The 26074-nt window shown below is 37.1% G+C and overlaps 1 protein-coding gene across 1 annotated transcript in view; it reads left to right on the top strand.

Annotated features, from left to right (window-relative positions):
* BOD1L1 (biorientation of chromosomes in cell division 1 like 1) overlaps positions 1-25350 on the top strand; it is a 52590-nt gene extending 27240 nt beyond the window's left edge. The window contains exons 11-26 of the mRNA XM_081304596.1: positions 2192-2256; positions 3880-3946; positions 5089-5132; positions 6401-6461; positions 8174-8220; positions 8857-8929; positions 9972-10051; positions 13108-13192; positions 13550-13623; positions 14603-14678; positions 14773-14807; positions 15837-15882; positions 19152-19201; positions 19299-19383; positions 19778-19931; positions 23980-25350. Coding sequence (XP_081160722.1) covers positions 2192-2256; positions 3880-3946; positions 5089-5132; positions 6401-6461; positions 8174-8220; positions 8857-8929; positions 9972-10051; positions 13108-13192; positions 13550-13623; positions 14603-14678; positions 14773-14807; positions 15837-15882; positions 19152-19201; positions 19299-19383; positions 19778-19931; positions 23980-24097 — 1160 coding nt within the window. The 3' untranslated portion in view covers positions 24098-25350. The remainder of the gene's footprint in view (positions 1-2191; positions 2257-3879; positions 3947-5088; positions 5133-6400; positions 6462-8173; positions 8221-8856; positions 8930-9971; positions 10052-13107; positions 13193-13549; positions 13624-14602; positions 14679-14772; positions 14808-15836; positions 15883-19151; positions 19202-19298; positions 19384-19777; positions 19932-23979) is intronic.
* Positions 25351-26074: the final 724 nt, after the last annotated feature.

The following is a 26074-nucleotide window of genomic DNA, read 5'->3' as shown; positions in this document are numbered from 1 at the left end:
GGTTTAAAAATTTAAAACCACAGACCCATACCTCATGTTATCAGGAGAGAAGAGGCAGGAGGCTGAAGTATAGAAAGTCAGTTAACTGTGTTCTTTGCGTGATGACTGTTGCAAGCTGCTAATCCTCTATATCCAGATTTCTTTTTTGTTGTCGTTTTTACTTGGCAGTATTGGGGATTGAACTCATTCATGCTAGTAAAATGTTCTGCCACTGAGCAATACACCTTCAGCTCCCTATCTTCAGGTTTCTTGTCAATCAAAATGAAGAATGCCTTACCAGATCCCTCTGAGGTCCGTATGTTTTTACCACCCCCATTTTACAAATGAAGAAATATGGTCAGAGATTTAAACAATTTGTGTGGCACTTGGGGGTCCCTTAGGGGGGGGAAATGTGAACTTCTGAGCCTTTCTGTTGTGTAAAATGGAAATAGAAATAGTTATAATCTATAACAGTAATTATAGGTTTTGTAGTATGATTCAGTTATTGCCTACTCCTAATTAAGGGAGCACTTGTTTTTGGAAAGCCTGGGAATGGAACCCCAGGCTTTGCATATACCAGACAAGCACTCTTCCACCCAGCCCCTGTTATTTTTTAACTGATTTTGCTTTTCAAGTTTGTTTAGAATATGTTTGAAAGAGAAAGGAAACATGTTCCCTCTTGACAGATTTCAGAGAATGATGGTCTTGTAGAAATAGTTGATAACTTTCAGAGGTAATTTCTATGACATTCATCATACTATCCAGTTTCAGATACTTTATACAAAATACTACTTTCTAGGTTCTGGGCGTGCAAAGATAAATAGAGAATCTGGGAAGACAGCTACAAATTCAGCCATATATCATTACCAAGTTGTCAGTGACACTGAGATGACAAGTACATAGAATACGGTGAAGTTCTGAGAACTCAAAGAAAGCACATGGGCTAGACTTGAAGGCTCGGGGCATACTGACTTCTTTTTCACTCAGGCTGTATAAATTGTAGCATCCTAGACTTTTAAACTGGAACCAACCTTAGCTATCATCTAATGTAACCTCAGGAAACTGAAACCAGTAGGTTTAGTCCTATTCATTATAAGGACTCAGACAGGCGATATTAAGGGCTGAAATAAGTAACTTTAAAATTTTTCATTGAATTTAGCTTGGAGAAAATTGAATACTCTGGAAGTTTTTGACTCAGTCTCTGCTAGTCTGTTGTTCTGTCCTCCCCTCCCCCCACCCCCGAAGAGAAAAAGTAGAAGCACTTTTAGCAAGAAAAAGTCTGCAAACTCTTGGAGAAAGGTTTCTCTGGCAGTTTATGTGTGAGGCCGGAGAAGGAAACTGAAGAAACCACAGGCACAGAAGGACAGGGACAGAAAAGAAAGAGGCAAGACCCAGAGTCAAATTGAGTTTCCACCTGAGAAATTTTTCCTTGTTTTTTGTCTGCCTTGCAGGGTTTTTTTTTTTTTATGTTTTTATTAGTGCATTATATTTATATATGATAGCAGGATTCATTTGGACTTGATCATACATGCATGGAATGAAATTTACTTCATTCACTAGCACTTCCTCTTTCTGTCCCTCTCTCTGCTCTTCTCGCTCTTCTCGTTCCCCTTCCTCTAGTCCGCTGGTCTTTGTTTTTTGTTTTTTAATTGGTGCTTTATAGATAAACATAAAAGTAGAATCACTGTGATATATTCATATATGGACATATCAAAATTTAGTAAGTTTTATCTCACAGTTTCTTCCTTTTACCATCCTGTCTCTGTCTCCCCCTTAATCCCCTCAGTTTTTTAACTTTACCATCAGTTTTGCTGTGTCAGCATGATACAAGTAAAGTGAATCTATTCATAAATCCTACCTTCTTTATTGAGAAGTTTATAACGTGTGTCTGTGTGTGTGTAGAACAAACAATAAAGATGACTGCATAAAAGTACTGGGAAATGAGATGTCTCCACAAATAATATTTTTCATTTTTTCTGAGCAGCCATCTTACCATATAAGCAGGAAAGCTTTACTACCTCAAAATGAATAAATGACCCTGCCTTTCATCCAGATCCTTTTCATTCAACATATTCTTTTCTATTGCTTTGTACTTACTATAAAGTAAACCAGCAAAGTAAGGTCTGCCAGATAATATTGTTGTTTGTTTTTTATTTAGAATGTATTTTGCAATCAAATTCTTAAATTATTTTAATGGTTTGCATTTCATTAGATAATGAAGAGTCTCCACCAAAAGTTTTGGGAGGATCAGAACTGGCAATCAACTTGAAAACTGAGGTATGGCTGATAATTTGATTATCTTGAGCTGTTAGTGGTTATGTGCCATTTCATCATATATTCATGTGTGTGTATACATGTGTATATATACACATACATATCAAATATATACATGCCTAAGCAGCATATTGCTCCTATTCTTCCTGTATTTCTGACACTGAGTACCGTTATTGTCATATCCTATGGGGAAGGATGGCTAAGAATCTCAATAAATATTACCATCATTAAGTCCATTTTCTCAAGCTTGAAACCCAGGAAGGAGTCAGTTTCAGTTTCTGTCGACCACGTTTACTCCATTGCCAATTCTTACAAATTCCATTTCCAAATAGAACATGAACCATCTATTTTTATTTCTATAGCTATTGCCTTCATCTGAGCCACTGCCTCAGTAGCCACTCATTATGCTTCTACTCTAGCCCCTCCTCCAGTCTGTAATTCATGCAGACCCAAATTTAAAACTTAAAGAGTTAGCTACTGGGATTTGAACCCAGGGTGCTCTACAACTGAGCTACACCCTAGCCCTTTTTATTTTTTATTTTGAGACAAGGTCTCCCACGTTGCCAGGGCTAGTCTCAACCTTGAGATCTTCCTGCCTCAGCCTCCTGAGTAGCTGGGAATAAAGGTGTACATCACTATTTCCTGCGATGTGGGTTGTCTTAAAAAACAAATTAGTCAGGTGCCGTGGCACATGCCTATAATCTCAGCAGCTTGGGAGGCTGAGACAGGTGGATTGCGAGTTCAAAACCAGCCTCAGCAAAAGCAAAGTACTAAGCAACTCAGTGAGACCCTGCCCCTAACTATAAAATGCAGAATAGGGCTGGGGATGTGGCTCAGTGGTTGAATGCCTCTGAGTTCAATCCCTGGTACCAAAAAAGAAAAAAAACAAAAAATCAAATCCTATCGTTACTCTGCTTAAAATCCAGTGGCTTCACATCACACTTAGAACAAAATCTTTTTTCTTTTTTTCCCTAATTGTGGCCTGGATACCTTATACAATTTAGTCTCCATGCCCCATTCCAGTCTGATTCTGTGGCACCCTCCAACTCTATGACAAGAAAACAGTGAATGTAGGGGTTACCAGGGCAGAGGGAGCATAACCTACCCAAAAGAAACAGTGGGCCAGAGACAGAAGGGCTTACAAGAGGACATTTGAGTGGGAACTCTGAGAGTATAATAGATGCTCACCATAAGAGAAAGCAAAGGAAGAGCCTTCCAGGCAAAGGGAGTTTATGTTCTAGATTCAGAGGGGGAGCCTCTGGCCTCCCAGGCTCTCAGTGGCTTGGGGTGAGCTGTGGAGAGGTATAAACCTGATCAGGAAGGCTGAGTGTTGTGCTAAGTTGGAGCTTTACTTTTAAAGCAGTAGGAAAACCATCGATGGGTGAAAAATGAAATTAGATTGATTTTTCTTTCTTGCTTTGTTTGTAAAGGCTGAAATATTCATTTTTCAGTTTTATATGAACTTGAAAGTGGGTTTTTATATTGTTTAAAGATTCTGGGGTTTTGTTTGTTTTTTTGTTTTTGTTTTTGTTTTTTGTTTTTTATCTAATTCACTTGAGGCAAGTTTTACCTCCTTGTTGTAAAAACCTCAGTTAACTTATTTTTATGGTGCTTTGGATTTTTTAGACATTTGTGCCTTCAGGGAAAAAGAAACATCAGGACATTCTGGCAGCACCAGGAACTGTGTGTAGGGGTAAGCTCCTTTTAGCAGTTGTTCATATTGACTTTTCCTTACATATGTTTTTACTTTCATTGCATCTTAAAATCAATAGCTGATTCATAGTAAAACTCTGACAGGCTATGTGAATTTGCTTATCATTTTTTAAAACAGTCTAGAGGCAGTCTTTACTCCCCTACCCCCTGCTTCGGTACTGGGACTTGAACCAGTGGTGCTTTACCACTAAGGCACATCCGTAACCCTTTTTATTTTTCATTTTGAAATAGGATCTTGCTAAGCTGCCAAAGCTGGCTTTAAACTTGTTGATTCTACTTCCTCTTCCTCCTGAGTACCTGGTTGTATAGGCATGTGCCATCACACCAGGTCTTACTGTTTCACTTTTAATATATGCTTTTGTTTTTCTTTAGATATCAATCAGTTTTATTTAAAGTAATTGCTTATATCTCATGTCTCCAAATAATGGTGACATCAGTCAGTCCTGGAAGACCACATGAAGACTTGGTATATCATTAATGCTGAAGATGTCTAATCCAAAATTTGGACAGACACATTAGTTAAAATGTATATAGATGTTTCATAGTTCAGATAATTAACATCTCTTATTAATCATCGAGAAGATAACATTTTTGAATTCTGAAATCCTTTGTTCCCACAGTTATATTTCTGACTGCTTTTCTGTGTTTAGTTACAATTCAGTAAGAGATGTATTTACGTAAAAGGAAGTTGTTTAAAAGAAAAATGTGTGTTCTGTCATTGTTGAGTAGAAACAGCAGACCTTATACTTCAAATCTCCAAATATAAACAGACCATTGCCATTTGAAGGGATAGGATCTAACTTGTCATTTGATGCCATTATTTTTAAATGAACCAGTGTTATTCTGCAGCTTAACAGTTGCATTAAGTCTCCACCTTTTTCCTAAGTTTCAGATCACCAAGATAGTTAAATCACTGTAGTGACTTAAAGGACCATTGCCATCATTACAAAAAGGCAGGCAACATTAATTTCCACTGTTTTTCTAGTACTAGAAAATAATTTGTCAAAGTTTTATAATTCATGAAGGCCATTTTACGATCTTAATTACCCTGAAAATCTTTAAATTTGTTTCTCTGTAATTCAGAAACTATTTTTCTTATGTCTCATTTTTGTTTTTGAACAGCTGAACTACCGAAGGAGCCTACATTGATGAATGAATCCCTAAATGTAAGTAACTAATGGTTTTGATTTTAATGGTGGTAGTTATTCCATTTTGTTTGAGAGTGAGGAATAGATACCAAGTGGAGGGGTTGTCTGTGCATTTTTTGAGGACTTAGGAGGCCATTTGGTAACATGCTTACCACTAAAGTTCAACCTACTGACAGCTGCTTTTTACTTTCTTTTCCCTGTTCACCTATAGCCACTGATAAAGAAATCTGAACTTACTGGTTTTTAAAATTATAGTGGAATGAAAATTGTATCACAATGTCTTAATTCATCCTGGTGCTATAGACAAACAGTTTTTAGTTTGAGAATTAAAGTTCACTTTATGATTTTAGAAAGCTTGTCTGAAGGTACTAAACCATAATTGCCATATATACATATTTTTTCCCAGATGTGGCTCATAATCCCCTTTCATTCTTAAAAGAGTGTCATTTGTTGTTTTCATTTTTTGCCTTAACATATTTATAGAAAACCTTATTATCATTCCAGAGGTGAGCATTTTCTAAAACACTAGTAAATTGTTGATAGCCACCTTCTTCCCAAGGCTCTTAGAGGAGCTGGGAGAGCTTTACTTACCGTCAGTCCTCATAGGATCATAACATGTTCCTGTTCTGTGACTGAACATTCAGACGCAATGTGCTGAAAAGGAAAGGAAGGGCAGACAGAAAAGCCCCACTTAGCACACTTTAGGTTTGCCCTCCAAGAGTTACAGAGATTCTAAATGAGGCTGAAACCCACAGAACTCGCCAGTGTGTGCTCCCTCCTGTGTCGTCCATCCCCCATGACCTAGCAACCATCCTGTCCCCAGGTGAGCAAAACTTCTACACAGGCACAAAATTCTGTAGCTACAACTTGGAATATTGTAGGATATTTTGAGACCTTCCTCTCAGTTTAAAATAAATAAAGTGGTATTGGCATGATTTACCTAGACAAATAATTATGAAAAAATCCTTCAGAGTTTTTAAATAAAGAAAAAAAGAATACCTTGAGAGTTCTTTGGAAGAGAAGGGAATTCAGAAAATGTTTTATTTTTTACTCTTTTGCCAAAGCCATTTTAAGGATAGGAGAATAAACACTGAGAGATGAGAGCTTTTAAATTGAAACAGTTTAGGAATAAATTAAAAAGAACATATATTCCATCCAGTTCCTTTTGTTTTTTGCACAAACAGCCAGATTATTTAAATATCCCCCACACCCACCTTTTTTTTTTTTCTTGTTTTTAAGCTTTTACTGAGACTATCCATAAGTAACCATTTATATTGTATATTTAGGTTGAAAATTCAGGATCAAGAGCAAATGAAGAAGTTCAAAATGAATCCTACATAAAAGCAGGTGAGTTCATGAATTTCACAGTTGTCATCCCAACCCCTCCCTTACCCTGAGTACTAAGGATTGAACCCACTGAGCTACATATCTGGCTCTTCTTTTTGGCGGGGGGACGGGGGGGGGGGGGGGCCCGGGGGGGCGGGGGGACAGGGTCTTGTTGAATTGCTCAAGCTGACCTCAAACTTAAAATCCTCCTGCCTCTGCCTCCTGTAGTTGTGATTATAGACATATGCCGTTATATCCAGCTTATCGTGGTCATTTTCAAATTAATTATATTTACCAGTTTTTGAGAGCCTTCTATGTGACAGGCTCTGTAATAGTTACTTCACTAATTTTCTCACTGAAATTTATAATCATTTGAAGTGAATGTTAAGCATTGCATATATCATTGAGTAAACTAAGGCTTGTTGACTTGTTCAAAGCCACACAGCTTAGAAGTGTGGTATCTTGCCTTAAATAGCTACTTGAATTTTGCCAGTAATCTCACAATGGACTCAAGGTACAAAATGCATAGTCCCCTCTGGTTGTACCATAGAAATCTAGAAGTTTTGTGCTATATAATCAACAGAACATTTGTTAACTTCTAATAGGTAGTCTCAAATGTAGTAGCCGATCAAGGACATCACATTTATGTGGGTCTTCTCCCAGAGGTCTCATTGCAGACAATGTGTAGAGGCCCCAACTCCAGAGAGATTATTTTCTTCTCAACCACAAGATAGAATTTTATTGGTTCTCCATTCTGAGAATGGGGAACAAGGAAGGGTCTGTTCATCATACACAAATTTTATAGCATATCATTTAAAACAAAAATAATGCAGTGATAGTTATAAGCAACTTTATGTCCAGAGCCTAGTTTAATCAATGTTAACATTTAGCATATTTGATTTCCACATCTCTTAAAAATGTTACAAATGTAGTAAAATCCCCTTACCACCCCTTCCCAGTTACAGTGTCTTTCCCTGTTATCCCACTCTAACAGGAAGCACTATTTGCATTTAAAGAATTTCTAGTTTCATAAACAATATGCAGCATATGTTGCCTTGTTTAGTTGAATGGTAATGTATTATATAAACCATCTCCATGTTATTTACTCACTTGGCAATATGTTCTGAGATTTTTTTCCTGTTTACTTGTGTAACACTAGTTATTTTAATTGCTAGTTACTATTCCATTGTGGGCAGCATATGCCATTGTTATTTATTGCTTCTTTTGCTGGTAGCATTTAGTTTCTCTGTTATTTTTCTAAATACAGAGAATGCTGCTTTGCTTACTGTTGGGCCTGATCCCCAGAATATATGCAGTGCACCTCTGTCTCTAGCATGGTACTATTCTCTTATAGGCAGCTCTCTAGTGTACTGAGTATGCTAAATTGTGTCCAGGTTGTGTACTGATATTACGCTGCTGCAACACAAACTGAAAGGAAAAGGCCTTGACATTGACTATGTTAAAATTCAGTGTTGTGACCCTGGACATGTTACTTCCCTCCTTGAGCCCAGTTTACTGATGTCTAACAATGGCAGAAATTGGAACTTACCTGACACCATCAAAAATTATATGTGAACTATAGCAGTGCTACATAACATTACTGTTACTCTGTAAAATTTCCAAGTCAGTTTTTTCCCCACCCTATCCCCCACATATACCCCTAAAATAAGTGTTAGAATGAAAAATATATAAGAATTTAACATATTTTCTTCATTGTTGTATTTATCACTCAGGGATATCCAGTGGCGGGAAAGATAACACAGAAGCAAACTCTAAAGAGGTATGTTTTCATAATAAACTCAAGCATCTCATGTTTTAAATGTAATATTTTCATCTGTACATAAAGAAAAGTGTTAGAAAGGTTTTAATTATTTATAATATTAAATGGATGTAATACAAGTTATGCATATCACTTGTATCTGTGTGCTGTTAAAATGTTTAGGTAATTTCACAGGTCTCAGGATTATTTGGACACATCCATGTTATATAGTCAAAATCTGTCTTCATATGCTGTCTTTCATCAACCACAAGAAGCCCATTTTTAATGGGCCACTAAGAAAGTAGGAAAACTGTCAATTAAATTATGATCTGCCATTGATGTAAGAGATAGCTTATCTTCATAAATGATAAAATAAGAAAATTTTAAAAATTTATTTTAGAATTGTTGAATAATGTAGTATGTTACCACAGCCATATTTGAATGTTCTATATGGATTTATATTCAAAACCAGAAAGACTGAAGATTAGAAAATTAGTGTAATTCAAGTCTAGATGCCAAAAATGTTATTTGAGGTTCTTTTCTTAAAATTAATATAGAAATTTATTCCAAAGGATAGAATGGTAATATTATATGTCCCCATGTCAGTTGATTTGGTCAAGATGCTATTGCCTTTAATATAATCATTCTTAATTCCAGGTCGAAGAGGAAGAAAGGCATATTCCTAAAAGAAAAAGAAAGAAGCATTATGCTTCCTCAGAAGATGAACTGGGTATTTAGAATATATATACATATATATATATTCCTCTTTTAGACATCTTTAAAAAAATCACATTATTTGGCAGTCAAAAGAGTTAAGCCAATAACAGAATCCTTGAGAGTATCAGCTATTTACTTCACAACTCTGGAGGCTAATGGTGTCTTTACACTGCCAGGATCTCTACAGGCTGGTGAAGCACTTTAGCTCCTCTGCTTCAGACTGTTGATTTTTTCATTTCCATAACAGTGCCATCAGCTGGAACTTCCTGCAGTGACGGAAATGTTCCATGCTTACTTTGTCAGTATAGGAGCTACTAGTCACATGTAGCTGTTCAGCACATCATTGTGATCAGTGTGAATAAAAGAATGAATTTTTAATTTTAAATTTTAGTAGCTACATGTGACTAACTTTTTTGGCCAGTATAGGGACCTTTCTACTCAAATACCTGCCACAAAGTAGAAATTCAATAAATACTTATTCAGTGACTATAAGAAAAAATGATAATTAAGTGCTTTTTTAGCTATTTTATAGTGATTTATTCAGTTCATATTCAGGTACTATCTGTACATTTCCCATTTTTCATAGTAATTCAGTGAGTTAGGTATTGTTGCCGTTTAATAAAAGAAGAAATTAAGGTTCTGAGAATCTAACTTTACTTCTACCAACCAAATCCAATTCCAGAGCCCAACCACTAAGCTGTGCCTCTTAGGTGGTAACTCATCCAGGAAATTAAAGTTAAGGTATCTCTGGGAACTGTGTGTGCACTTAACCCTCTCCATAGAACTGCTGCTTTGTTGATACCTTGTGAGCATTTAGGAATTTTTTATGTTATGCTTTATTTATTTATTTATTTATTTATTTTACTTTGCCAGGGCCAAAGGCCAATGCTTGATGCTGAAATCACATGACATTGTAAATACATTCAGAATAATTTTTTACTTCATTGTGTCCCAAGCCTAAAAAAGAACTTTCGAACTGACTTAAAATAGAACTGTGCATGTCATTTTTCATTTAGCTTTTATTCCTTTGTGATTCTGTCTAAACTGATTTACAGATGATAATTCAGATGTCCTGGATTCCAGAATAGAAACAGCACAGAGACAGTGCTCTGGAGCGGAACCACAAGACACAAAGGTATTTTTTCTACATATTAATTTTAAGTTAGGGATAGCCTAATTAAATCACTGTGAATACTTATGGTAGTATTGTTTCATTCTTGCATCCCTTTTACTTTATGTATACCTAACAATAATCCCCCACCAAAAAAAAGAGCAGATGTTATACTTTATAATTCTTAAATTGCAAGATTATGTTAATGTCAAAGTTCAGAATAATGGTTGTTTGGGGTTTTGCTCAGTAATATTATTGATTTCTTAAGGCTTCCAGGTGCTTTCATTGCAGATGTACCAAAATATTGAAATACAGTGATGTGTATTACTTTAAATGTTAATATTATACCTTCCCTTTGCTTACCTCCTGCCCCTAAAATATAGGGATTTCCCCAAGGTCAGCTTCCTTACCGCCTTTTCCTAGGGTCCTGTTTTTCTCTTATGACTCAAGAGAAGTTCACAAATTTTTATTTCTGCTCCTGCCCAGATTTCCCCTCTTCCTGCTAGACACAATATCTTTATTTAGGGTATTTTTCCATTTCTGAGACTTGTTACTCTGAAACTTTATATTGTGTATTCAGACTAGCTCCATCTCCTCCTCTCTTTCCTCTCTCTTTCTCTATTTTCTTCCACCTTGTTACAAAAGTATTTAAGTCAGATCACTATTAAATACTTACCAACTAAAAAAGGAAAATGTCCTATTCTCATAAATCCTGGTGAATTATAGTCAAAGGAATAAACAACTTTTAATCCATTCCTTACTGCCCTTTCCAGAACAGGAATTGTGAGATAATACTTCTAAATTTGAAGAGATGCAGATTGAAAGGGTATCTCTTTATTTTTCCTTCAGTTTCACGTATGTTTTTTAATTTTAAATTTAAGCAAAATAAGTCAGCTTGTCTCATCAAAAATTGTGTACACAGATAATATTTTCAGTATTAGAATGTTTTCTTACATGGAAAGCTGTCTGTAATAGCATTTATTTCATATCACATTTAGTGTTAATAGTAATTTTTATATACTAGGTTGGGAGTGATTTTATCATTCCTGTTATAGCTTTCCACATAATCAGAATGTATCTCTTTATAAAAGGAATAACATCATTACTCTAAAATGTGTATGCCAAGACTAAAAGAAGACTGAAATTGAATATGTGAAAAAAATGTAGGCATTGGAGAAGTCATAATAGGGAATAAAGGTGAGTTGTTTGCATGTCCTCAGGATCTGATTAAGTGCCTAAGGGGCCAGAGGTTGGGTCTTAAAAGGACCACCTCAAGGACTGAAATGCAGTTCATTCAATGGTTTGAAAATTTCTGGGCAGAACTTCTTCAACCCAGGACATAAAAATACTGTAGGTGTTCTTGCTACACTGAAAGCAGGAATCCCCCAAATTCCTGCTTGCTCCAACCCCCAGCATACAAACTCACTTTTTTTTTTTTTTTTTTTTTTTTTTTTTGGTGTTGGGGATTGAACCCAGGGCTTTGTGCATGTGAGGCAAGCAGTCTACCAACTAATCTATATCCCCAGCCCACAAACTCACTCTTCCCCATCCCTGCTCTCTTGCTTAAAGAAATTCTAGACTGAAAATCATAATGTGCCTTAGTCAGTGTTTATAAGATCAGAGAAAATAATTTGCTGTCTGTAATAGCATTTATTTCATATCACATTTAGTGTAAATAGTAAAGTTCTGGCTTTCCCTAGGGACTGATATTCCTTTCTCTAAACTATATCCTTCCAAGGAGGGTGTAGAATGAACCATTGAGGTGTATGATAAAATGGTAGAACCACTATTTATATCAGCCTTTTATTCAAAAACAAACAAATCTCTAATAATATTTATTGTACAGATTGGACCTGATGTCCTCACTGGCAGCAACATTATCTCTGATATTACATGTCAGTCATGCACCATAATTGCATGTCTTGGTCCTGGCAATGTACTACTTTCAAGGTACCATAAGGAAAGTGGGAGCTCCATAATACAAAGGACTTGAGAATAATTTCTTCAGTTCTTTATTCACTTTCAACATTTTATGATTGAATAGTTTACAGATGCTCAGTTGAAGGAATTTGCAGAGTCTGTTAAATTAGTTTTAATTGAGGGGCTGAGGTTGTGTCTCAGTGGTAGAGTGCTCACCTAGCATGCATGCAGCACTTGGTTCCATCCTCAGCGCCACATTAAAAAAAAAGATATTGTGTCCACCTTAAAAAAAAATTAGTTTTAATTGAACCGACCATTCCAAAATAGACACAGAATGAAGATTTCTGCAAGACAAACCATAAGACAAAAATAACATTTATAATGCAGGTACAAATACATAAGAGAAATGGCTGAACTGTATTAAAAGTAATTGAGGGCCAGGGGCAAACCTCAAGGGTAGAGTCTTTGCCTGGTATGTGTGAGGCCCTGAGTTTGAGTCCCAAAAGTAAATAATAATAATAATAATAATAAATAGAAATGAGGATTTATAATTATTTATAAGGACTATTAAATAAAATTAAGGCTTTAGTTTTTAAATTTATCCTGATCTCATCCTATTTTATATAGTTTTGTTTGCATACTATATTTGTTTTATTTGAATGAAACACTTTGGTATTTCATGCTCAAAACCTTTTGTGGTTAAGGGTATATCATTTAATCATTGAGAGATCACTGTTCTACGTTAGCACCTTGAAATACTCAGAAATCCCTTTGGCACCTTACAATTTGTCCCTTCCCCACAATCCTTTCCTCCACCACTTCACAAAGAAAAAAAGCTGTTGCCAATTTCTATGTGTTCTTTCTTTGTAGTTTCTCTCAAAGGAAAGAGAACAGCATTTTCCATTCTGCAGGGGAAAAGAAGTACAACCTTGCTATTTTATGGTTGAGCCTGATCTCATGCTTTTCTGCCTTCAGAATCTATTTCTTTTTTAATAATCTCACTAGCATCAATAATAGTTGCTTTTTAAAAGCCATTTTCCAACTAATTGTCCTAAAAAACATCAAGGAAATTATTTTTTAAATAGAAAGGAAAACTTTGGAAAGGGTGAGTGGAGGCAGAGTTGTTTGAAGATGAATCCTCTTGTTTAACTTCTCTATAGGAAGAAAACTCTGGAGACTTGGAGGAATTATCCAGAACAAGTTTCAAGACAAACAGCAGTGCGTCAAGGGCCGTGGAAGAAAAAGGTGAGTTATAACATATACTGGGATAAATTAAGAGATTAAGACTCCAAAGCAACCGGCATCTTCTCACTGAGCTTTGCCCCTCAAAATGTCTATTTTTCTCATTTGCTTTCTCTGTGTAATACCGTACCTCATGCTTAAGGTTAATAAGGTTGGGAATTATTTTTTTAAATTGATCCTGCTCTACTCAAAGTGTGATGCTTTGCTCTTAACCAAACTCAGGCTTATTGATTTTGATAGTGGAAGCATGTAAATGAAGTGTGTGTGCGTGCAGCCACAACAGTGCAGGTCCCCTGGGTGAGTACCCCTGTGGGCATTGGTAAAGGCTGACTCTTATACTGAGCCCTGCCTTTTCTGCAGATGAACTTAGCAGCAGTGAGGCTACTAGTGAAAAGACAGAGCAGAATGAAGATGATAGCATCAAATCACAGGAGGTGAGAAATGCTTTTCATGTTTATTTGCTCAGAATTGTTTAAGTACTAAAACCAGATTGAATGTGCAGAATAGTGTTACCAAGGGTTTTTCCTAAGTATTTTTGAAAGAGCTTTACTTTTTTAGTGCAGTGAGATACCATTACATAGCATGCATTTTATCAGTGTCATTATGATTAATTTTGTTCATCTTTGTTTCATCAGAACATTTTTGTAAGACCTACTTTTGTCATGGTCAGATAGGGCCAGTCCAGCACTACATCAGTGGCAATGAAAAGTTTCTGGTCCTGAAGCTTAGCACTACCAGGCCAGGTGACAGGGCAGCAGCAGGAGGTTTCCAAATCCATGGAATCCAGCCAGGTGGAAATGGGAACAGCATCAGGGTGGGCCAAGGGGGACCCAGTTTCATGAGGCAATGTCCTGGGAGGATACAGGAGCAGACAGACCACATCAGCCCTATCTTCTATATAGGCCCATCAGGTTTCAGGGAGCCTATGAGACCGAACTCCTTAAGCCCAGGACACAGTCTGTACACTAGCCAGGTCTAGATAACCATTGCTGACTTTGCTCATTTTTAATGGTTCCTTTTGTTTTTTCATACTTTCGTATAAGAAATTCAGTGGACCCCTTTCTTTTTTATATGAAATAAAATTTGTTCACAAGTAACTTGAACTAAACCACAATTCAAATGGGATTTATATAGTTTTTACAGAAGAGGTGACACCAGCACTTATCTCCATTACCTCATCCTCTCAACATCCTCACCTCTCTCTGGATCCCAAGGCAGTTAGCAGAATCCAGTGAGGGAATTACAGTGAGAGAAATAAACACTACACCCAACACATCTCTTTCACATCACAAAGTTGAAATTTAAACACTCTTAGGAGGGAACTGTAAGTCTCAGGTTGAGAAAACAAACTGTATAATAGAGGATAAAATTGTTCTTTTGTTGCTGTTTTGTTTTGTTTTAATTCTCCCTTAGGAAGATCAGCCGATAATTATTAAAAGGAAAAGAGGAAGACCTCGTAAATACCCTGTAGAAACAGCATTAAAAACAAGTAGGTATTTGGAGTGTTTTAAGTTCATACACAGGTGAATTCTTAAACACATCTGTTAAATGGTTATTTTTGGTTTTTGTTTTGTTTTCTTTAGAAGACGACTCCAAAACAGATACTGGCATTGCCACTGTAAGTACCTACAAAACATAAAAACAAACTTTTCAAGGCTCTTGGCCTTGAATGGGCACACTTCAATATCTAGTATTTTGAACTACTTTTTTTTTTTTTTTTTAAGTATTTGAAAAGCTTTAAAAGATTTTCTTAAACATGGGCAACCATTTAAATGTTTGGGCTAGTAGCAGAGTCATATAAATGGGGTTTTATTAGCTGTTCTTTGGTTTTATTCCTTCCTCCCTAAAGAGTTTGGTCATGTGAAAATTATATATTGGAACTTAGCTTCTTATGGTTACCCTTAGCTAAAATATAGAAATTTGCTGTTTTATGATTTTGAGATGGTAACTTTTTATGAAGATCTCTGACATGTCTTGCCATCTTACTGCTTTCTGTGGAATTATTTTTATACTAAAATGTATACTGGTTCCAGTGCAGAAGAATTCTCAGCAATAGTTTATCTTTTTGAATTTTTTTTTATCTTTGACCCTAAAGTGTATGCACACTGAAATCATGGTGTCAAGATCTCACTGTATGCAGTTTAGTGACAGCACTATTAGGAGGATAGACACATGGCCACTGACCTAACATGAACACTTGGAATGCCCAGCTCAGCTTTACCACTTATCATACCAGACCTGTGATTCACACCAGTCAGGGGACCCTCTGGAAATGCAGTTCCTTGGCTGTAAAGTGATGCAATGATACCTGCAATACTTCTCATAGAATTATAATAAGATGAAAAGAAACCAGAGAACCAATGTGAATGTATTTACCAACATGGAAAATGAATTGCTGACTCTAGGAAATATTAACCACAGTGGCCACTGTGGTTTCACGCAGTACCCATTCTTCAGCTTGCAGCAGGGTGGCTGGGGAAAGGACTGGTTGCCAAGACTGTTTGGAAGCATGGGCATCTAGCTGCAGAAAATGGGTCCCAAACATTCTATCTGTGTAATAAGTAGAAGTTTAAATCTTCTTTTCATTATAAATTGCCTTTCTATGTGATAAACTCCTGGTTTCGGTTTTTTGTTCATTTAAACTTAGGTAGAACAATCTCCACCTAGCAGCAAACTGAAAGTGATACAAACAGGTATGTACCTGGAGCACCTAGCTCTGTGTATGCTGCAAGGAATTGGTATGCTTTCAGTTCTTTCACAGAAAAATTTTTTTAACTCTTTTTTTTTAATTTTTTTTATTTATTTATTTTTTTTAGGTGTAGATGGACACAATACAATGTCTTTATTTTTATGTGGTCCTGAGAATCGAACCCGGGTCCCGCCCATGCTAGGAGAGCACTCTACCACTGAGCCACAATCCCAGCCCCTCTTTCACAGAAAGTTTCAAACTGATTTCCTAAGTAAATGTTTTTCCCTTGGTGAGCAGGAAGGCTAGCTTTTGGAAAAGACTTTAGACTTTCGTTCTGTTCATCAGTAAAATGAGTGGGCTGCTTAGTAAAAATAATTGTTCGTATAGCATGAGAGAATATACTTATGGTCTATTTCTTTGATCTGAATCTTTCTGTGTTAAGAACCCTGGAGGGCCATCCTAGAGGAAGGTAAAAGCAATTGAAGGCAAAACACTGGAGGCACTGCATCCACAGGAAGAGCCTGTACTGCAGGATCCTACCAGATGTGTTGGATTTGTATAGGGAAGAAATAGATCAGCTGCCTGGGATTGGGCAGTTACCAGAAAGGCACACATTCAGCTCAAGAGCCTGCTGATCTCAGAGGAATCATAATTTTGAAGCAGCCTGTTCAATTTCCAGAGCCCAGGACACAAGAGATAAAATGTTAGAAATATTTTTGCCCTCATTCCAAGAAGAAAAAATGTTCCAAAATCTTGACAATCTTTAGCTCCACACGGTAGAATAAGGAGAGCATTCCTTACTGTTTACATTCCTTACTGCTGCATACATTTTCCAGATTCTTTAAAATGAGTATACGTTGATTTCATGGTTTAAAATTTTGTATTTTTATGCAAGAAGAGCCACTGGTGGGCTCTAAAGCATTGACATAAGCAAAAAGGATAAGAGGGACAGCTATTTTATATCAGCTAATTTAGGAACGTATATATTCTGATCAGCAAGATAAAGTATAATACCTGTATAAAATGTTTTTCCACATTCAACTGTGTGTGAGCTTGTGTAATACTTCAATTTTTCTTGTCTCTTGGTAAGTTAAGGTTCATTTCTTCCTCCTGTATGCTTGGCAAGCATAATAGCACTGACCTGCATCCCCAGCTCTTTTTATTTCAAGACATCGTCTCATTAAATTTCCTATACTGGCCTCAAACTTGTGATCCTCCTGCCTAAGCCTCCTGAGTATCTGGAATAACAAGCATGTATCACCACACCCAGCTATGCTTGGTTTTTAACCAATTTTAATTTATAAATAATATAATATTTTAAATCCATACAAAAAATCTTCATAACTTGAACGTTCTTTAAAGACTCCAACTTAAGCTTTGTGAGGTTGTTATTTGACAGTAGTTTTCTGAATCTGGGTAGTAATGACCAAATTAAAACAGACTTCTTTGTTGGTCTTGTTATCAGATTAACTTTTTCTCTTCTTTGTAATATAATATATTGAACTTTCAGAGAAAGGCAATTAATACAGTCTTCATAACTACTAAGTACCTTTGAGTTTTTGTCATCTAAAAACATGCCTTATTTGTAGCTTCAAAGCATGTACATGAGCTAATCTTCATTTTTCTTACCAAAGTACATTCTCAGAAAATCATAACATCTACCAAAAACAAATGCATCATGAATAGGCATACACAACCTACAAAAAGGCTTGTAATGCATAACTTTTTTATTGCTGTGATATATTAAACTTTTCCAACTATCACTCTGCTTATTAGTTGTATGACTCTGAACAAATTATGGAAATCAAATTACACAAGCTTTATTTTTCCAAACTTTATATCAGGATTGTAATTTACAGAGTTACATTGAAATTTAAAAGATGCACAGGTTTGGGGCTGGAGTTGTGGCTCAGTGGTAGAGCGCTCGCCTAGCATGCATGAGTCACTGGGTTCCATCCTCAGCACCACATAAATGTAAAATAAAGATATTGTGTCCACCTAAAACTTAAGAATAAACATTAAAAAAAAAAAAAAGATGCACAAGCTTAACATCCTTAATCAGAAATCTGAAATGCTCCAAAATTCAAAAGTTTTCAAGTGCTGGCATGACATTATAAGTGGACAATTCTACACCTAATTTCACATGACAGATCACAATCAAAACACAGGTGCACTAAAAATGCTGCATAAAATTACCTTTAGAAGGAGAAAGAGTGTGAAAACTTACCTTAAAGAAATACCAGTAAAGCTGCCAGCTAGCTTCTTATATACACCTGATGTTATCACTTTTAAAAACCCACACACAGGGGCTGGGGATGTGGCTCAAGCGATAGCATGCTCGCCTGGCATGCGTGCAGCCCAGGTTCGATCCTCAGCACCACATACAAACAAAGATGTTGTGTCCGCCGAGAACTAAAATAAATAAATATTAAAAATTTCTCTCTCTCTCTCATCTCTCTCTCTTTAAAAAAATAAATAAATAAAAACCCACACACAAGCATAGTTGTGTCTATCAATATGGCCTTCACAAATAAAATTGTCTTCCCCAGTTATAATAAATAATATTTTGAGAAATTTGTGCATTAAGATGGCATTTCTTTTAGGAATTCATCCTCAAATTACAATGCTTCTTTTTGTTCTCTGTTGTCATTTTTATATTATGCTATTTGAAGAAACATGAAATTCTATACTTTTTGGATATACGTATGTATAAGGTATATTTGAAATATAAATGAATTTCATGTTTAGACTTGGGTCCTATCCCCAAGATATCTCATTATGTATATGCAAATATTCCAAAATCTGAAATCTGAAAACACTTCTAGTTCTAAGCATTTCAGATAAGGAACGCCTATCCTGTATGTGATCCTGGATTGCATGCATTTCCTGGTGTGTCTTAGGGGTTCCCTATACACCTTTTTTTCCTGCCTTTCTGGGTTCAGAGCATATGAGTTTACTGTAAGGAACCATAAAGATAGTCTAACCCAACTCCAATCTTACATATGAAAACATTGAGGCTCATAAATTGTAAATAATTGGCTACGATCACAACTTATAGGTTGCAAATCTGAAATGAAAACTTTGCTTTCCTAACTTACATTCTGACATGCTTTCTGCTAGGTGTTCTGATGCTTTGTCTAACTGATATAAAATAATGATAAATTGTATAACAGTGCATTAAATAGCATTGGTGCATTAACAGATAATAACTAGACTATTAAAATTAATTTTTAGTAATAAAATACTAATGCAAAGATTTTCCTTTTTTTAAAGATGAATCCAATAAAGAAACAGCTAACCTACAAGAAAGAGGTATAAGCAATGTAAGTGTTAGTTTTCTTATCAAGATGCATCCTTTAGGAAAAACCTTACTAAATGATCAGTTGACCATCCTTTCAACTTTAATTTTATTACTCCTAGGATGATGGTGATGAGAAAACCGTAGCAAGTGCACGTCGGAGAGGAAGGAAGCCCAAGCGTTCGCTCACGCTGTCAGATGATGCTGGTATGTCTCTAATTATACTTCAGAATCACCTTTTTTTAAGAGTTTTTCCTTGAACAAGGAAAATCCAGTGGGGTACAGCTTGTATTAATATTGTGTAAATATGTGTGAAATGGCTCTGATCCCATGTCAGAAATGGTACATCCCAGATGCTTTTCTCAGAATATGTGATTTTTTTCATGAATGTTGGCTGTGAGCTGCATAAGTAAACTATCCCAAATGTGTTTGAGATTAAGTTAAACAGTTGTGAATTGCAAGTGCTAAGACTAAAAGGAAGTGGAAAACCACTTCTTTTGCCTCCAAGTCCCCAATATCCTAACTTCTACACTCCATGACTCTCCTTTGGAAGTGTCTTTGGGAATTGTACAATCCAGGTGTTATCCTTCTCTCTTAACAGAATTCTCAGAGCCAGAAAGAAAACGCCAGAAATCAGTTTCTGAAGCAACTGAGGACAAAAAAGATCAGGAGTCTGATGAGGAAGAGGAAGAAGAGGAAGAGGATGAGCCCCCTGGAGCCACCACAAGATCTACCACGAGATCAGAGGCTCAGAGGTGATGGGGGCAGCTAAGAGCTGCCAGGCACTTTCACCAGCGTCTCCACCCAGAAAGAGTTCTTAGTTTTCTTTCATTTTATCTTCAGCAGAGGGCGCATGTTCTCACCCTTCTGCCATTCTGCACCTTCTTGAAGAACCCATTTCCTTTTTTTCTTGGTCCTGGGAATTAAACCCAGAGTGCTTCCCTGCTGAGCCATATCCCTAGCCCTTTATGTATATATATTTATTTATTTATTTATGGTTTTTTAAGAGGCTGGGGATATAGTCAATGGTAATGCCTCTCTGGGTTCAATCCCCAGTACCCCTCACCAAAAGTAATTCTTTAAAACTCATACTTAACTTATATAATCTGGATAAACCACCTGGATTATCACTGTTCTTCCCAATGTACTTAAGGAACTTGTAGTTTATAAGTGGATTCTTTTCTCGTTGGCTTAGATTACCTGGCATTAGTTGATTGGTTCCAAGGCTGTGGCGTCATCTTCATAATTTTAGATTATCAGGTGGGATGGGCTCTCAATGGTGCTCGAGTCCTAGGCTATCAGTGGCTGAACCACTGTTTGAGCAGTTCTCTGTTCTTGGTGTTCCTTTTCTTGCACATACTTCAGGCAGGGGAAGTCACTTCCTTCTTAGCATTCTCTTCCTTGTGTTCAGTAGAAGCTGGTATTCTGGTAGCTTCTACTGTTCTAGTTCTTTGGGGGCCTTGTAGTATTTTCTCTTAAGTATTTAAGGGCAACTTCCAGGTCTTCTTGTTTTAAACCTCCTTATCCCTGTTTTCTTCTTTCCACTTGTAGTCTCTTTAAAGCAAATGTCCTACACCAAGTGGGTCTAGTGAATTCAGAAGAGGATTGTCCCATCTTGTGGATTCTGTTTTTCAGTATGCATACAAATTACTTGCCTCAGACTGAACCATACCCCCCCTAAACAAGTTCTTTTTCTTAGAGTTTTTATTGGTAATTCATCTTCCATTATCTGATTTCTTTCTTATGCTGTTGACTTTTGGGGACCTGAACACTTAGCCCTCTCAATTGTGCTTTCATTAATCTAGGCCCCTTATTCTACTCCAGTGAGCTGTTTTGGTATCTCTATTTTATCAACCAATATATTTTCTATTTTTCACAGATTCGTCTTAAAATAAGTCATGACAAAATATCATGCACAGTAAAAGCCAGGATAGAGCCATGCAAGTAGTGTTGGTCCTGGGTGACATCAAGGTCTACTTAATAGCGATGGTCAGGAAAGCCAACAGTTTTTCTGCTTTTGATCCCCATTTTGCCTCCCCACTCTCCTGTGCACAAAGAGCCTCATCCTTTCTAGATAGTCCCAAGGATGGAAGTATTCAGTGCTGCCAGTGTTTCTATAATCTGTTTCAGAAAGCATCATAGGGAGCCATCTACACGAGCAACCTCCAAACTTGGCAGCCCAGAAACAGTTTCTCCTAGAAATCACCAAAAATTATCAAAAGAGAAGTTACCTACCAGCAAAATAGTGACCCTCCCCCATTAGGAAGGTGATTCCCTGGTTACGCTTCAAGTCATGTTTAAGCATTGAAGACTATTTTTGGTAGAGTAATACTTTGTTCCAAATTTGCTTTAAGATTTTTGTCTCTCCAAATAACTGTCTTTGGGGATCCTTGGTTTCCAAGAAGAATAAGAACGGCTACAGAAGGTGTCTTCAGTGGTTTTGCCACCAGGCCATGCTACACAGGCTCATCCTTTACACTTGTAAGTCTTGTTGTAGATTCCCATCTACCATCACCAAAGGCAAGGCATATTTTCTCCAAGTGGCCCCAGGTCTGGGTGCTTGGTTAAATCCGCACTGTGTGGTGGAGCATCATACATCTTGCTTAGCCAGAGCCTTGCAGAGGTTAAGAGGTGACAAAGCATCTTCTTTCAGACACAGCCACCTGCCAGGTGCACCTTCCACTGCAGCCTGGTTGATCTCCCAGCTTCACAGGTTGTGCCAAGTCCTCTCTTTTTGCCCTAGCTTGTGCCTTGGCAGGTTTGTCCCCACTGCTGATAAGGTAGGTCCCCCTAGTAAGAAGGTTCTAACCCCTTCTTCAGGTCCCTCTTCTGCAGAGTGCCCTCCCCACATGCTTCAGCCTGTTCTCTTCTCTCCTTCCTATTGCACTTTCAGTCAGTACTGGGCAGTTGCTGACATGGCATTGTTTCCCCCCTCGGGGCTGTTTCTTCCTTGAGATCTTACTTTGTGTGCTCTATAGCATTTAAGAACAAAAGATGGTTCAAATGTGTTGCTATGTTTTGATCTCTTGCCACAATTTGATCTTCATAGAATACTTGTAATACATGTTTATGCTCTTATCCCTGTGTCTTACAAAGGAAAGCAGATTTTCTCATTATTCCCTGGAAGATCTGGATGCATACTTCTTGAAATTGAATTTGTAGAGGAATCACCTGGTGAAAATGCAGATTGCAATACTCTAGGTCTTGGGTAGGCTAAGATTATCTGACTAACAGGTTCCCAGGTAACCAGTGCCACTGGTCACAGACCACACTCTCCATGGAAAGAAAGGGTGTGGGTGACCTACTGAGCTCCCACAGAAGGAAGATGCAGTCTGACTCACAGCTCTTCTCTGATCACATGTGATCATTGTCTTTCCTGGACACAGTTTGAAGTAGTTATCAGCAAACACTGCTTCTTATTCTCTATGCATGGGTAGGAAATATGCCAGAACCATATTGTCTGAGACAGTATTAAAGTTTATAAGCAACTGTTTTTTATTCCAGTAAAGTTCCAGTTTTCCCTATTCTGCAGTTTTGGCTTTCCTAGTCTTTTCATTCATTGGCAGAAATGTGTTGCTTATTCCTTGTGTGGAGCATTGCACTAAGCACTGGAGTTAGAAAAATTAATAAATCTTAACATCCAACCTGGGTAAACATCTAATCTATTGGGAAAGATATATGTAAGACTTTGAATGCTTTCTTTTATAGCTTTATTTATTTGCTTCTTAAGTGGTGCTGAGGATCGAACCCAGTGCCTCACTCATGCTAGGCAAGTGCTCTACCACTGAGCTATAGCCCCAGCCCCTTGAATGCTTTTTTGACAACAACCCACAGTAAGAATATATTTTGCAGTATATCTGGTGCTAACATTCCTGCTGTAGAAGCTGAGGCAAGTTTGCATGAGTAAAACGAAATAGATTTAATATCAGTGGTATTTTCTAATATGTTCTACTAATGTGCTGCTTTACAATACTGACTGTAACGTGAAATTTTAATAAACACCACAGATAAATTATAATGGCAAATACTCTATGAAGATAGAAAGTACTGTGGGGTTTCTTAGGAAGGCACAGCTTGTTCTGTGATACAGAAGGCTTCCCAGAGGAGTGGCTTTTGAACTGGACCTTAGCCACGGAATTTGATCAGATGGGAGGTAGAAGGTGATTTAAAAAAAAAAAAAAATCATGTCAAAGCATGAAGATGTAAAGAAAACATTTGTTAATATTAGAGGGCTGATTATAAGATTTTGTGTACTGTACTCTGGTTAACTTTTCCTGAAAATTCAGAGAGCCAACAAGGATTTTATACATCTAAGGACAATAACATGATTAATGGGAGTCCTAACAGTTCTGATGGCAGACTAGAGGACATGCTGTGAGTGTCAACATATTCTTCCAATCATCCTGCTCTTCCTTTGCCTGCTGTACTGTGAAACATGGTTTTGCACTAGGATAGACCCTGGGTTCAGTCCTGCTCTTCTTGGTAGTTGTTTCAATTTGGGACAGGGTATGTATTGGTAGGAGTAGCAGTTGACTTCTTTGTTTCAGAACTAGAAGTGAGGCCCAGAGAAGGAAGCCAGCCTGCCCAGGTCAGCACCTAGGGGTGGTAGAGCAGAAACCAGAGGCTTCCACACTCCTCTAGTACTCTGAGTTAGTGTGTCCCGTTATCTCAAGCTCTTTTTCTTATATAAACTCCACTGGGCTTTTCTCAGCAGTCCAATTAAAAACCCTTTTTTGAAGGTCTCCCAAATTATTTGAAGCAGCGCTTTTAACTCACTATTGCCTTGACTTTTATTTAATGCAGATCAAAGACACAGCTCTCCCCTTCTACTAAACGCAAGAGAGAAGTCAGTCCTCCTGGGGCCCGGACAAGAGGCCAGCAAAGAGTAGAAGAAGCTCCTGTGAAAAAGGCGAAGCGGTAACCTGACCCTCCCCTGGCGGCTTGAGGAGCACAGTGGAGAGGTGATGATCATCCTTGTGGGCCGAAGGCTTTTTTCCCCCAACCAAGAAAAGGATATGCATGTGCTCTAAGTTCCTAGGTGCAAGCTTTTTCTTGTTATGTTTTAAACAGCTTTATAAACTATTGTTCATAGAAGATATTATGTACATTTATTTCAGATAAAGGAAAGTAAGTTTACTTTGTATCTGAACTCAAAACAAAGGAGTTGTATATTTTAACATTCAAAATTGGGATTTCCCAATGTGACACATCACTAATGCAAACCCTTCCAGCCATCAGACACCAGGCTGCCTACTGGTGATCTGTGTATAGTATATGAACATGTAAAAAAATAGGTTGTATTTTACTCTATGTATGATGCTAATCAATGAACACTTTATTTATTTTACAGAGAAAACTTATCCGTGAACTTTACTATATCTGTTTATTTTATTTTTTTTTTTTTAATAAAAAAAGGGTTTTAAATGCTATGCAGTCATTAGTAGAAAATTTTTAGGACTCTGCCTGCCCCATGACTGTGTGAACCTGACCTGGCAGGAAACACAGGCGCTCGCATGTATCCAAGTAAAGTAGCTGAGCTGAAGAAGGGTCTCCACTGCTTTTCTTTTCACAGTCGTGACTGTTTTTAAGAACCTAACTCGTTTTTAGATTATATTTGCATCCGTGACTTTACCACCAGCCCCGCTGATGCTGGAGATCCTGGGTCAGGTGAAGTGACATGCCCCCCCAACCCCTGCAGTGGGGTCCTCTGGGTGTCCATTCCACTCTCCCGCTGCTCAAAGCTTCTACCAATATTCTTTCCCTATCTTTTTCAGTGAAGAGAAATGCGTTGAATGTTAGATCACTCCTATCTATTCAGCTTCAGGATTTTATGTTTTATATACAATTATTTCAGGATAGAAACTGGTTTTATTGCCAGATTCTTTTTTAAACATGTTTTAACTCCCATATGAACAAACTGTCCAATTTAAGTTTTTCATAAACTTTTCTTAAGGTCAAATTTGTCTCTTGCAATGATGTGATGAGTTGCCAAATAATTGAGATTATTTTAAAGTGTTTTGTTCATATTCTTATTTTATAATTAAAATTTACATTCAGTATGTGTGGATTTTTATTATTTTTTTTGTTTTGTTTTTTGGCTTAATGTAAGGTGGATATTTCTGTCATTTTACATGGTTTCTTACTGAGATTTTATATATAAATTATAAAATGTTTCCCTAAAACTTGAGTGGTAAGAATTTTTCTTCCTGTGTCTGAATTTTTTTTTTCTTGTGCAAACCATGTCTTCTCTACAAGTAATTGGAATTTTCATATTCAAAGATGAGTCAGTAATGGCCGATAGAATTGAATTTTAGACCTAGAAGGAATCTTCAGACCAGAAACATGAGAGTTTCTCATTTTTATTTATTTATATGGGAGAATTTTAACCAAATCTCAAAAATCTAGTGAATTGTCTTAAAGTCAGCCAAGGTTAGAAGTCTGCCTAGGTTCCAAGGCTCTCGATCCTGTACAGTCTTGGCACTGCTCACTTTCAGATTGCTTAGTAGAAGTGCAGACTTGAAAATACATTCTCAGTATGAAACTGTCCTCAGTTTAGAGATGCCTGTTGTGGGGCATGACCTTGTTGGGACTCAGTAGTTGGTTTTTGAGGAAAGGCTGCCTCATAATTAAATCAAAACTAAATAGAACTGCATGAAGAATTTCCAAGTGGGGAAGTCAGCTAGACCACTCAGCTTCCAGTGGTTCTGAACCTGAGTAGAGAGCAGGTCCCTCCCATAGGGTCCTTGGGAATGTGTGGGGGCAATTCTTGGTTGACATGATGTTTTGATACTGCTAGCATTTAGAAGAAAAACAGGTCAGGAATGTGCATCCTCCTACAGTTCATGGGACAAACCTAGAGTTCCCCCACTAACCCACCGAGAAACATCTCTCCACATTT

The sequence above is a fragment of the Spermophilus citellus genome (assembly GCF_964194105.1).
Source record: "Spermophilus citellus genome assembly, chromosome: 8".
NCBI classification, from domain to species: domain Eukaryota; kingdom Metazoa; phylum Chordata; class Mammalia; order Rodentia; family Sciuridae; genus Spermophilus; species Spermophilus citellus.
Note: the sequence above shows the minus strand (reverse complement) of the source record. Positions and strands in the feature narration are given on the sequence as shown.